Below are 15,182 nucleotides of genomic sequence, written 5' to 3' on the forward strand. Positions count from 1 at the left end.
AAGTTTGGGCTATATTGACCTAACAGATCTGTGTAACGTAGGATAGCCACAATTACAGTATGCACTTATATCCACTTTAAAATTTCAGCAGAGTTTTAAGTGCAAACATAGTTTTATTGGTTTTATCCAATACATGCATAAGGTGGCCCATTGGTTAGCATTGCTGCCTTACAGTACAGGGGTCATAGGTTCAATTCTGCCCAATGCAACATCTGTGTGGAGTTTATATGTTCTCTCTTTGTTTCCATGGGTTTCCTTCCACAGTCCAAAAAATTACTGGTACGTTAATTGGCTTCTTATAAAATTAACCCTAGTGTAGGTTCATGGGGCAGAGCATATAGACTGAAAACTCCAATGCGGCAGGGACTGATGTAAATGATTAAACATTCAATATAAAGTGCTGCATTATATGTAGGTGATATAAATAAAGGTTAATAATACATGTTATTATTACAGCTATCCTTTGTTAGATAGATCTGGCAGCTGATTTTAAGGCCAGAAATATCAACAGAATAAAAGATAACTGATGCAATAATTGAGTTTATGTGTTTATAGTATGTCAGATTTTGTGTTTATCCCCACTAATTAATGCCATTAATAAATATAAGAGCTGTGTCATTTGTCCGACATTTTACAAATGCTTATTTATTTTAGAAATTGAACTTTTAATGTGCTTTTTCCTTTCCTATTTTTGTCAATTAGTTCAAAATGTCAGAATATTTTTCCCCTATAACAAGTGGACCCCATGCTTGTGTATTCCTATTAAAGTGTAGACCATCTCAGGCTGTCTAGAGCTTTGTCTGGTTGAGAATTTGGGGGGCACATGGTCAGGTTTTAATATATATATATATTTTTTTATTTATTTTTATTTCTTATTTTTTTCCATTATACAATGTAATGTGTATAGGAAGTGTTTTGTCTCAATAAAAGTATAGGAGCAAACCCTATCTCTGCCGGTTTGGAGCTGGTGCAGCCGGTGGTAATCGTTTCAACGATTACGATAACACCGACTCAGAGGACACCTACAATAAAAAAACGATTGAATGAAAAATCGACAGCTGCAAAAACAGACCTGAAAAATGACTGTGCAGATCTCCGATGACAGCAGAAGGATGACAGCACCTCCTTCCGACTGTCCAGGTCTCCGGCACCCCTGTGTGACGTCAGTGTGCCCTGCATGACTTTCAGTTTAAAACAGCAATGTACGGACCCCGGCAGGGACACTGTTTAAAAGGCGTCCCGACATTGATGCTTAAATCTGTGTCGGTGTTATCAGCATCGGCAACCTGTACCCCACCCGGTACAGCAATAGTGTCTTTTAGCCAAGCAAGATTTAGAATAGAGTCTTTTAGCCAGGCAAGATTTTTTAGAAATATTTTAAAAAAATATACCTCTACACCCCTATATCATATTACCATAACCTCAGTCAGCAAAACGCAATCTTGATTCTGGACCATTATTCCGAACAAGGCACCGAGGCATTTGCACTCAAAAGGACTTTATTCTTGCAGTTAGAGCTGGTGAAGATCATATTTATACTTTCAATAAGGCAACCATCTCTCACCCACAGTGCACTGTATAATAAAAAAAATCTAAAGATAAAAATAAAAAAATGGAGTTTGCCCCCTAAATCCTCAACCAGCCACTACAGATGACTACCACAAAACAATAAAGGCCAGGATACCCTAATACTCCTTTCAAAGCCAGCCAATCACAAGCAGCTAGAATGGGACTGTTCTTGTTTATAGTCATCTCGCAATTGTCGTGAGCCATGAGCGGATGGGTCATTTTAATAGGGATTTTAACTGGGGGGGGGGGGGGGGGGGTTTGGCTCAGTGTAATTTGGCCAGGTGCTGGCTGGCAAGATTTAGCCCGTGGGCAAGACTTGGCTCAGCAGCCTATTAGGAACATTTTAAAAGAAAAAAATGCAGGTAGCCCAGTGACCCAGGCCAAGGTAGCCCACTATGAAACCAGCTGCAGATGCCCCCCTGTTTCCAGCAGCCCCTAACTTTGGCTCAAGAAGGAAGATAAGAAAATGTTATTTACTACTATGACTGATTAAGAAAGAAGAAAGAACTAGAAAGATGTTTTTAGATTTAATAAATTCGTTAACACGGCATAGAGGAATGTTTTTTATTCAATGAAAGTTTACTTTAAATTATGTGTATGCTTATTTATCTTTATTCTTATGGAATAATAGACAGGAGTGTAAGGAAGCCCTGTCCACTATACTGGGATTACTTGGGGTTAAGGTTGAGAATGTGTTTAAGCACAGGGCTAGAAGTGTTTTTTGCACGTTTACCCATACTTGCCAACTCTCCCGGAATGTCCGGGAGACTCCCGAAATTCGGGTCAAGGGTCCCGGGAGAGCTGGCAAATCTCCCGCATCCCACTGCAGCCACCGCTAAATCACACGATTCAGCCAGAATCACAGCATTTTAGCCCCGCCCCCGCGACAAAACATCATTTTCGTCACAGGGGGCAGGGCTAAAATGACGCGATTTGTCTTGCCCTGCCCCGCCCCGCCCCCTCCCACCCTCCAGTCACGCCCATCTCCCAGAAACAGAATACAGAAAGTAGGTAAGTATGCGTTTACCCCCATAGAAGCACCAGCCTTGCACAGATCAGCATGAAGCTGATTTTTGCTACAGCAGAGGATTTTTCTGTTATAGTGGAAAACTGTCCCATCTGTTGGACACTGAGACTAGTTGTGGATTTTGGCAGGGGGCATGATACCCGGTTTTGATTTTGTTTTTCCTAACATTGCTCAAAGGTGCAAATCTGCATTAAAATCATAATTAACTTTAGCTGTCTAGTACCAGTTAGACAATGAAATCAAATGCTTGACTGCTTGGTATCATTTTAATGCACATTATGGTCCTGATTCATTAAGGAAAGTAAATGCTGATATGTGCTGTATTTTGCATAAATTACTCTGTGCATGCTCAGAAACACACTATATGCCAGTGCATGCAATTCATCTTCAATCACAAAGAACACTTCAGACTAGCTACAATTTCTTGGGTGGAACATGGGAGGGAAAGGGCATATGCAAATAGGCAATGGCGTGTCAAGGTCGAGTGCATGCACATTCGCCCGATTCACCCATATTCAACTAGAAACATTTCTTCAGATCCGCTTGTACTTGAATACTGTTAGTCTCTGAGGCCCCCTGCTGGCACCCCGGCCGTCGCTATGACGACCGGGACATCACTTCCGGTTTCCGTGTCCCGGTTGCCTGGGCAACAACCGGGACGCTCCAAGCTCCCTGACACGGTGCCCTGCCAGCTGGCCAATAGGCGGGCGTGCACGCGCAGGGCTACTTAGGAGATAGCCAATCATGGCTATCTAGATGTTCAGGAGCCAGTGTGTTTGGGTGGTCTGTTTATTATGCAGCTGACACTGCATTTACTATTGGCCATCAGGTACACTATCTATTTGGCCACTCCTCTGGACACTTCTAGGGCTCTTACCTGATTGGCTACTTGGACTATTTAAGGCAGTGAGGACTGAGCCTCACTGCCAGTTATAGCGTCCTGTTTACAGTTCTGCTGCCTGCTTATTCTCTCTGTGCTTGGTGTTAAACCTATGATAGACTTCCCGTGTATGACCCTCGCTTGTTCCTGGACCTTGAACCTATGCTTCTTCACAAAATATCCCCTGGTACCTTAGGGTCCTTTGGGTCACACAGTCAAGAATAGAAGGATAATTTTAACTGTATCTTTATTACAGAAGATAAACACAACAGTAGACAAAAGCTAATACTACGACTAAAGAACTTTAAATAATCACTACCACCTTTCCACACTCAAAAGAACCCCAATAGTATCCCAGAGTCAATATGACAATAAAAGTTATATAAGGCAATAGTAATTACTTCACTGGATCAAGCTATAGTTACAAAGTTTCCCTGCCAGCTATAGATTCTGCCCTTGCATTTGTTAGTCCTGGCTTGCTCGGCTACAAGCTCTCTACTAACATGGTAGGAGTCTGGCTCCAGCAGGCACATCTCTACTGCCTCTCCCCTAATGCTTGACTGCACCTAGCTCACCTCATCCCCTCAACTTGTTCCTTTTAACTGACACTTTCACTTACATCTTCAAACATGTGCTCATTTCTCCTATGCTCAAGAAACCACTTCTCGACCATTCCTCTCTCTCCAGCTACTGCAAAAAGTCTCTCTTCCCCTTTTTGCTTGAGTAACTTGTGTACAACCATCTCACCCACTTTCACTCCACTCACTTCTTTCTTGACCCTCTGAAAGTGCCACTTTTAATCCAGCACTCACTGACTAACATACTTTCAGCCAAGATCCAACATCTGCATCATGCAACACTTAAAGAAGCTCAAGTTTGTTATCAAAGTGTGGCTGAAAGTCTTTCTGTGGGAGATAAGATTTGGCTGTCTACAGAGAAAACGAAATGACAGATTTCAACTTCAAAATTAGCCCAATAGTTTATAGGAACCGTTTAGATCTCAGCAAAAACAAACCTGATAGCATTCATTTAAAAGCCCTAATTAGACCATTTACACTCAGTACCAAAGGATTGACGAATAGCAGATGCGATCACAACCAGAGAATTATAGACAGTTAAGGCTGACATCAATAGTGGAGAAACTACTGTAAGGTATATTAAGGGATAGTATTCATGATTACTTGGTGCACAATAAGATTATTAGTGGGAATTAGCATGGATTTGTGAGGGAAAGGTCATGTCAAACTAATCTAATTAGTTTCTACGAGAAAGTTAGTGGGAAGTTAGACCATGGTAGTGCAGTACATATGGGTTATTTAGAGTTTGCTAAGGCCTTTGATACAATGCCACACAAGAGGTTGGTTTACAAAATAAGGGAACTGGGTCTTGGAAACGACATTTGTACTTGGGTCAAAAACTGGTTGGAGAATAGGGAACAGAGACTTGTGATAATTGGAGCATTTTCTAATTGGTCAAAAGTTTTAAGTCATAATCCTCAAGGTTCCGTGCTGGGGCCACTCCTTTTTAATATATTAATTAATGACCTTGGTGATGGTTTAGAGAGAAAAGTTTCCATTTTTTCAGATGACACTAAACTCTGTAAGGTAATAATATCAGAGCAAGATGTAGTTTCTCTACAGAGGGACTTGAATAAACTAGAGAATTGGGCAGCCAAATGGAATATGAAGTTTAAGTAAGGTTATGCATTTAGGGATAAAAACAAGCATGCAATATATAAATTAAATTGGATACATTTAGGTGAATCTCTAATTGAAAAAGGATTTGTGAGTGCTCGTAGACAGCAGACTTAGCAATAGTGATCAATGCCAAACAGCAGCTGCAACGGCCAACAAAGTATTGACATACATAAAAGGGGCATAGATGCACGGGAAAAAAGTATAAGTTTGCTACTATAAATCGCTGGTAAGACCTCATTTTGAATACAGAGAACAGTTTTGGGTACCACTCTATGAAAAAGAAATTTTGGAACTAGAAAGGGTTTAGAGAAGGGCGGCAAAATTGATAAAGGGTATGAAGTCATTAATGTACGGGAAAAGGGTAACCAGTTTAGGCATGTTTACTGTAGAAAAGAGGAGATATGATTACTATGTACAAATACATTAACGGTCAATACAGATAACTTTTTACCCCAAGGACTGTACACAGGACACGCAGTCACCCCTTAAGGTTAGAGGAGAGGAAGTTTCACAACAAACAAAGGAAGGGGTTCTTTACAGTAAGGGCAGCCAAGTTATGGAATTCACTGCCAGGGAAGGTAGGGATGACAGATTCACTTGATATGTTCAAGAAAGGGTTCAACAAATTTTTGGCGGAAAAGGGTATCCAGAGTTACAACCGAATTAAAATGAAGGATAGTAGTGGGTCTAGGGAGAAATAGGACTGCAATATTGGGCCAGGAGGGATTTTTTCCCGATTGAAACAGATTAGTGGTTGCTTCATCTGGATCAATTTCAAATCTAAGTGAGGGATCGCAGGAGATCCATAATAGGTTGAACTTTTTTCAACCTCATCAACTATGTTACTATGTTTTATGAATAAAATCTATTTGAAGTATGAATAGGCCCCATGCTGGTTGTGGAATCCATTTAATTTTAGACATGGTGGCCATATTGTGTTGTTGACATAGATCAATTTTTCTGCATAAGATACGCATTTAGGATATGCACGTCCATATATAACTTTTGTTTATTGCTTACTTCCTTATCCTTACAGCTTGATCAGCGGAATGGACAGATGCAGCAAAGGGTAAACTGACTACTGTAAGGTCTTGTTCATGTAATTGCAACACAATTATATGTAGACTCCTATTGGGAGACTCATCTCTTATGGGTGCTGGAGGGTTGTTGCAATGATGCAAATGATGATGACTTTCAGAAGCACTATCTAGCCTCTTCTGGTTGACTGACTACATATTGACCTCTCCAGCTGAAGTTCTTACATGATTAGTGTCTATTTTCATTACTTAGTTTACATTTCCATTTTGACTAATGCAGCAAATAAGAGTCCCATTTGATTTATAAAGGGGAAACAAGACATGTTTGTGTTTAATTTACTTTTTCTGCTTAATATTTTATTATATTTTATATAAAAAACTTGACTTTCACATTTATTAATAATTGCCAAGACAAAAGTCAATCTTATTATATATGACTCTTCATTACATTATTATATTGTGTTCGAACAGTATAACACGACTTTAGCATTTACTACTAACATTGTCAAAGAGCATGTCTATGCTAACTTGGGTGTAAGAATATACTCTTGTCATACCTGACCTACGCATCACGCAAATGCTACTGTTTTGCTTTTCTTTGCTACATTCAACTCACTTCTCTGCCCACTTGCACCACATCTCCCTCCCTACCTCGCATCCTATGACTTGGACACCTAAATTAAAGAAAAATGTACACTATTCAACAAAACACCATCTCAGACCCTGCACACACCACCTACCCTCCCCAATCCACCAGCAATTCATTACCCTAATAACTGAGGACCTATTTCTTTATCTCACCCTACAATCTGTCCGTCCCCCCCCAACCCTACCTCTACCAACATTTTAGATCCACTGAATGTCTGCTTCTCCCCTTTTCAAACTGTCTTCCTCCACTGCCACATTCTTATCCTCCCTTAGAGAAGCATTCCCCTCACCAATAGTAAAGACACAATCTGTTTCAAACTACGGCCCTATATCTTTCCTTGCCGTTGCTACCAAACTACTTGAGAAAATTGTGTACAACCGCCTATCTCACTTTCTCTTCTCTCACTGCCTATTCCAATCTCTGCAATCAGGTTTCTATTCCCAACATTTCACAATAATCTACTAAGAATTACTTCTCCATACTCATCCTCTTGGAACTCTTTGCTGCTTTTGACAATTGACCAGGTCTTCTCCTGTCCATCCTTCACTCTGTTGGCCTTTGGTGACACAGTTCTTATCTGATATCCATTTCTACCTTTTCAACTGCTCTTGCCGCATCTATACCTCTGGCACATTTTCCCTTCCACCTTCACTATTGGGGTCTCACATCTATATAAAGCTCACATGTCCAAAACAGAGCTTTTCTTATTCTTCGATAGTCACCACCTCCCCTCAAATCTCCCTCATCATCGATATCACCCTAATTTCCATCACGCAAGCCTTGGTGTCACCTTTAACTCTGCTCTAACGCTTTAGTACTCCCATCCAACCTCTCTGTCCAGTCATCTCAACCTTCAAATATTGCTTCTATCCATGATAGCCGTAGAAATTGTGTTTATGAAATGACAGCAATTGTGCACAGTCCATACTTTTATATGCAATGTGTGTGCCTGTCCTGGACACCCCCTAAAGTAGTCCCAATTATTCCCAATCCCTCTCTAGCAGTGCCTACTATAACAGTACTATAGCCCATGTAATAAACTGAACAATGAACAAGACAAATGTGAGAACTAGCAAATAAATGCTTTATTGATGTAAAATATATAAAATATGACATTTTCACTGTGAGACATTGAAAAATTGTAACTTGTGAAGCCAGTTACAATTTTATTACAATTTTATTACAATTTTATTTTATTACAGTTATAGAAGTTTTTATGAAGTGCAGCCGTTAAGCTCCAGATCACCAGAAACGGCAAAGAATTCATCACACAGCTGCTCATTCTCAGGATTCTGGCACTCCCTGTCATTCGGCCACCATTCAATCCAGGTTTCTCTTCCGATGATATAGGAATAACTAAAGAAAGGTGATATGGAATTTATAGCATCTGTTCTTCAATCTGTTTAAATCTGTTCATTCATATTTGGTTTTAAAGCGTAAAATAATGGCAGGTGCTTCTCAGCAAAACAAAATATTGCCTATGCATGAAGAGGTTAGAGGTTCTGCAAGTGGAAGTATTTTAGATTGAGGGATGTCTTTATAGCCATGATAACCGAGGATAATTCACTTTCCACAAGGTGAGGGATTCAGTGCCACAAGTAATTATGGCAGACCTAGTTTTTTTGTTTTTTTTTCATTCCAATTTCCTAATGTCAGTAACATAAGTCTTGGTATGAACATACACTTACTTTATTATAAACAATTTGTGTTTACACTGGCAGCTTAAGGGATATATTTGTAATAGTGAGATAATTTATCCCATAATGACCAAATGCCTTTTCTTGCTTTAAAGAGATTTGAACAGCCGGCATAGTTATTTTTGACCAAACTGACTAACATTGCTTGTTAGGTTGAAGATGATCATTTTATCCAATTGCACTGGTTGGAACATTTGATCTGATGATTACCACATTGCCATGTATGCATGATCATCAGGTGACCCCACTTCATGGGGCCTCCTGTGCTCTCAAAGTATTTACCAAGCCATCAGTGCAATTTGGCCCACCGCATGACCACATTGTCCACACATTCGATAATTTACAGAGCAAGCTGAACAACCGAATCTGAACAGGTGTGCAGGGTTTATCACCAAATATCAGTTAGAAAAAACCTCTGCCATATTATTATAATTATTTATCTGGACATAATGACTCTTTCAATGGGAGATCTCTTGGATTGTATCACTCACCCAGATGGCTGGAGCCAAAGGTCAGAACTCACTCCCCAAATCAGGTAATCCCGTCCCTTTTTCAGATCCAAAGCTTTGCGGCACTTAGTGTGGCTGATGAAATTCCTTTGCTGGTTCACAACATTCTCGTCTGTACCTGGAATCGGGAAAGAAAGTGAGAAAGAAAAAAAAATAAACATAAACAGCAACACAAAAAGGAAAATGTACTATTAAAATAATAAAATTAAAATGCTATTTATTCCAAACTTCAGAGTAGACATCCTGCCATACATTAGGTCCAGCATACATGCATTATGACCAAACTTTATTAGATATTTTTGTGACCATATTTAGGACTATCTATGGTCCTGATACCCATAATTTTAAGCAATTGCCATGACAAGTAATAGCAAGACTAACTGGGGAATTAACATGTTTTTTTGCCACCAGTAATCTATCTGTTATTTCTTTAGGTAACCATCCAGTTGGTCGTGGTCTGCCCAAAAATGGTCTTCTGCAAGTCATCCTCATCTTACTTATACATCTTTGTCTTCTCCACATACCTTCCTTGATGACACTGACTACAGTCATCAAGTAGTTGTCAAAGTTGTCGTTGTGTTGGATTTCATCCAGTCGTGTCTTGAAGACTATAAAGACAAGTATAAGAAAATGATCAACAGTAATAACTAAGTGGTGTATGGTACGAGTCAGATCTTTGTGATAAAAGCAGAAGAAGTTTCTCACCATAGTCCACTCCTGGTTGACATGCTCTGTCCAAACGTCCTTTAGCATCAATTACCCCTTCAATTTGCTGCTGCAGGAAACAATTATCTGCAACAAAAAAATAATAATAAATTTGAAGATCTTCTACCTTAAAATGACTAAAATAGTCATGCATCATAACTAAGCGTGCATCTATAAAGAGGCAGCAATGTATTTATTTATTTTGGGGGGGACAGTAAAATGAAGGGAATTCATTTAAATAATGTTAATTACATAGGGGATTAAATGGTCTGTTTATCAAGACTCTGCGATAAGGAATATTTTCTCCTTTCTTTGAGACGAACTTTGTGAACAACGTGACTTTTGATGGTCCCAGATATACATCTGTTTAATGTTGCTTAAAAGTCGCCAAACATTAATCGGTTGTTTGGTCCATATAGATATATATATATATATATATATATATATATATATATATATATATATATATATATATATATATATACACACTGTATACACACACATATATATATATATATATATATATATATATATATATACACGTATACACATATACATATACACACACACACACTCACACATGTATATGTATATACATACACAAAAAGAGAGCACATTTGGTATTTATAAATTTACAATTCGCTTTTCAAACGGTATTTTTATAATGTATTTTTATATTTCTTTTATATGTTAATAAAAACTATGTTAATCAATATGTACATCAGTATTGAATTTTTTTAATAAGATATTTATATATTTCTATATATTTCTATTTTGTTTGAATCGGTAACTCTTGGAATTAGTAATTATTCCTTTTTGGAGCAGCACGTAATTATTCTTTATCTTCTTTAAGTTTTTTTGTGGTTATTTTGCTTCCGCTGTGTTATTAACGTATAAGAAGATATACCATATACTGATATCTAGCGCCCAAAGTTGTTTATAAATCTCTGTATTCAATGTTAATCAAAGGTCAAAGTGGAAATTTAGAAGTGGCGGTATGAAAAATCTAAATTAATGGAATTTGATAGAATGGATGTGCATGAAAGTAAATATGCAGAATATTCAAATAGAAATTGTATTTTGAATGTTAAGGCTTATTTTAATAAATGATTATTTATTAATGAATTTATGTGGTACTCCATCTAACAAGATGAAGTGAAACATTCTGGAATGATTCATCAAGAGTGCCTAGAAACATTTGGGGTAAATGTATTAATGTCCGGATTCTTCAACTCCGGCGTGTTCAGCGTCTTCGGCAATTACATTTAAAGTGGCGCTGCATTGTAAAGGGAAACTTCCCTTTACAATGCAGCGCCGCTTTAAATTTAATCGCCGAAGACGCTGAACACGCCGGAGTTGAAGAATCCGGACATTAATACATTTACCCCCTAGTATGTTGTACGTGAGATCTATTGACTAAGAAGCTTAAATGAATTCCACATAAATTAGTTGTGCCACACCACATTGTTTGATAACAAGAAGCAGCAATCCAAAGAGAAAAATCAGGGGGTAAATGTATCAAGGTGCAAAATCGCCAGAGTTGTGCTTCTGTCAAAATCGCTATTTGCAAAATCGCTAGAGATCAAACTGCCGACTGTTTGGCACTACAGCTATACAAGTCTTAAATGTATGAAGCTGCGATTAAGCAAACTCAGGAGAGTTTGCTTTCAAACATGCCAGATACAACACGCTGCTTGCTAGCAGCGTGTTGTATAAACCCATCACTGTTACACTGCCTGCTGCCGGAGTTCCGGCAGCTGTAAAAACTATAAAGAATAGATAAAAGTGAAAAAAAAAAAAGGTCCCCCCTCTATTGAGTCTTAACCCTAGTGCTGCCTGACTACTGCTGGTTCCGTGAAAATCAGGGGGGAAAATTTTGCGTGGGGTCCCCCCGATTTTCAGGGAACCAGCACTAGGCAAACCAGCCGGGTTGGAGGCACTATAGCAGTGGGACACGTGGCAGCGGATCCCCTGCCATAATGACTAAGTTGGTTAGTCATTATGGCAGAGGGACCCCACTCAAAATTTTTCCCCTGATTTTCACGGAACCAGCAGTAGTCAGGCTGCACTAGGGTTAAGACTGAATAGAGGGGGGACCTCAGGCTTTTTTTTTTTTTCACTTTTATCTATTCTTTACAGTTTTTACAGCTGCCGGAGCAGGCAGTGTAACAGTGATGGGTTTATAGAACTCGCTGCTACAACACAGGAGAGTTAGCTAAACACAGGAGTAATTACATCGCAGCAAAGCGCCAGAGGTGACCAGCGATTTTGAAGATCAGGGTAAAAATCGCAGCTTGATACATTTGATGAGTTTGGGATTAAAATCGCGGGTTAACACCCGCGATTTGCCGCGATTTTAACACGCTGACAAAATCGGACCTTGATACATTTACCCCCAGGTGTGTTTGTTTTTAACATAAATCCCTGTGTCAGGATATAAGAAGCATTTTGGTATTTACTATTGTACCTTGTTTTTTTTTCGGCTGCTATCAATTATTTATAAAATATAAAAGGGAGTCATTTGGTTTAAATTAGTGACATTTATTACTACTATGTTATACTAAGGAATCATTGCATAATAACATGATGTTCCCCACCCGCCATTATCTCCTTTTCCCCATTGCATTTATCTAGCTATCAGGTAGTTATTCCTCCCACTTAGGATGATATATGTGTGCTAATTCTAGCTATTTTGAGGAATGACTGTACTGCACAAACTATATTCTTAACATGGATAGTTGTAGAAATGAATATAAAGTACAAATTATCAAGTACAGCTTGGAGAGATAACAACCAAAATTTACAGACTATTTTACTTTACACTTTTTCTATACTTTTTCACCTTTTATTTTAATAATTTTGCCTTAAAGACCAGTATAATCAACTGATCAACATTTTAATATGTCAATAATTAAAAAGTGATTTTATAATTGTGTTTGGACTGGAGTGCTTTGGAGACCAACCTTAATCATGGGACATACCACTTGATAATTTAATTCTGTGCATTTAAGGAATTTAGCTGTAAGCTACAATGGGGCAATGACTTATGTCCATGATATCATATTCTCTGTACAGTATTGCATAATATGTTCAAAAGGTATATAAATAATTGATAATAAAAAAAACTAAAATCACATGAGATGCTAAGAACCAGTGTCCCTATGGCTGTGTAGCAAACTAATGGTGTCTGTGTTTGGCAGAGAGATTTTGAAAAGGAGATAATGATTTGAGGGAGGTTTGATAAAAAAAAAAGATGCAAGCCTAAAAGGTACTCAACTTGCTATTGCAAGAAAAAAAAATACATCTTCTGTTTGTTCTTGATTGAAATAACCCAAGATAAGTTCACTTTACTACTGCTAAAGTAACATGTTTTGGGATTGCTACAAGTAGTCAAAGTGGAAATCTAGAAGTAACGGTATGGAAATGTAGAAGTGGGGGCATGAAAAATGTAATAGTTTTACAATAAAGGCAGTAGGAAAAGTGGCGGTGTGGCCTAACACTGTATACACCCCCAATTTGACCACTGATTGCTACTGTATAATCATGAGGACAGTATTCCTACATTACCTAGATTACAGTTTCATGCATGTTGGTACCCAATGGACTTTTAATAGTCAAGAACTTGACTCACAGACAATAGTGAATTGGATGCTATGAGTGGGAAGAGCCATAGTTGCCCCATTTTAAAACCACAAATAAAATTAGCGTTTCAGGAACTCCATTGAAAAGCAACTATTGATTACATACACTGGAGACTATAGGGCTGAATACATGTTCATAATAATACAGGTTATCAGGTCAATGCTTCATCAATATCAATCATTAAGTGTTTTACTAATATCAATTGTTCCTAGTAATTCATAGGCACCATTGTCATGAATAATGTTCAAAATAGAGTTCAGCCCACAAAATGATTGTCTCTACTGTGTGTAGGTGATAGTGTTCTTCAATGGACTGTGCAGTCAGATCTGAATGTGTCCTCAGTTGCTTAATGGTTTCACGTGCTGGTTTTATACTTTTATATGGTCAGTGTTGGTGTCCGGTGACTTACTTTCAGCACAGCGACATACTTCTCCGTTGCAGATCCTGCCCAACAACTTACTGCCCTCCTCCATATGGTAGAATTTAGTGCAGCGGTTTTCTACACAGGGAAGAAGAGCAATGTATGAATCCATAGATGGCCAGAAGATATATACTTGGTAAAACAATTTAATTTAAACAATGTTATTTACCTGGGGTGTAATAGTCATACACAGTGACATCTGCTGGCTGGATGAGACCCACTTCAAAGATCTGGTGAGCGTAAAACTTTACACATTCCTCCTCTGAGTGAGAGACCTGGGGAAGTAGAAAGGGAAGTTAATAGGACAATGAGAAACAGGTCAATAGGCACAAAGACAACAATGCAAATTGTAATTTGAGGGGTGTAGAGCCTAAGTGCTACTGATACAAGTTATAGAAGTATGGTAAATCAAGAATGTTGAAGAGCAGATGCAGACTAAAATGTACATACAACAGAACATAACAGAAAACTATGGGAGAGATTCAGTCGACCACAAGGTGCCGTCGGAAATTGCCTCGATGTCTGTCTGCGGACATTGCCGGCCATAACTGAAAGGAATCTGTGCTCATTTTTTCATCTAACCTCCATGGGGTGCGAGGAAAAATGAGCAGAGATTTCAGCCCCAACATCAGTGCAATGTGTCTTCGTGGATTGTTCCAGAGACCTATTGCGCTAAATTGAATGTCCCCCTATGACAATTAAAAAACTCTATGCAAATATTATTTATTTTGAAACGCCTGTCATGTAAGTGTTACAAATATTTTTATGTCATATCTCTTTTTATTCCAGGCTGAAAAATTCTAAACTTGTAATTCCCCGATGTGGATATAGAGTCAATAGTTTGCTGCACTTTAGCTTACGGAACTTCTCACCACCTTATGGACAAGTTACCTTTGCCTGACCTCCTTAGCTTCATTGAGGCCTGCATTAAGTGTCTGAGTGATCAGAGAATCTCCAAAAGGACACCGGAGCAAGGCATGGCAGGAGAGGTAATTCTTTGAATAACAGGCCAGTAGTGGAACTTATAGGCATATAAGGCTTAAAATAAGAAGTATCCACTATGACCAACACCCCATATGAGTATGTTGGTTAATTCCTTGTTTATCTGCAATACTACTCTATAGTCTGTTTTATGTTTGCATATTGGTGAAGTATTTGGAGTACATTGATAATTATCTAGTGTAGCTACCCACTCTGTAAGAGGATGATTTGAATTTATCCTTTAAATCATGCTTTCCTCTCACTAATGCTTTATTCATTCACCAACTTCTCGCATTTCTTCTAAAGCCATCCACACCACCATTGAAATTCACATGCATGCACCATAGGACTCTTTACTTCCTTACAGA

At 38.5% G+C, this 15,182-nt stretch overlaps 1 protein-coding gene across 1 annotated transcript in view; it reads right to left on the reverse strand.

The window, feature by feature from the left end:
* Window positions 1-7,922: 7,922 nt before the first annotated feature.
* The window catches only part of C3 (complement C3), a 78,180-nt gene continuing 70,920 nt past the window's right edge, over window positions 7,923-15,182 (reverse strand). The window contains exons 36-41 of the mRNA XM_075206551.1: window positions 14,003-14,108; window positions 13,822-13,911; window positions 9,771-9,857; window positions 9,590-9,673; window positions 9,048-9,183; window positions 7,923-8,215 (exon numbers count right to left, since the gene is read on the reverse strand). Of these exons, the coding sequence (XP_075062652.1) occupies window positions 8,074-8,215; window positions 9,048-9,183; window positions 9,590-9,673; window positions 9,771-9,857; window positions 13,822-13,911; window positions 14,003-14,108 (645 nt within the window). The 3' untranslated portion in view covers window positions 7,923-8,073. The remainder of the gene's footprint in view (window positions 8,216-9,047; window positions 9,184-9,589; window positions 9,674-9,770; window positions 9,858-13,821; window positions 13,912-14,002; window positions 14,109-15,182) is intronic.

This window comes from Mixophyes fleayi, chromosome 4, assembly GCF_038048845.1.
Source record: "Mixophyes fleayi isolate aMixFle1 chromosome 4, aMixFle1.hap1, whole genome shotgun sequence".
NCBI lineage: Eukaryota > Metazoa > Chordata > Amphibia > Anura > Limnodynastidae > Mixophyes > Mixophyes fleayi.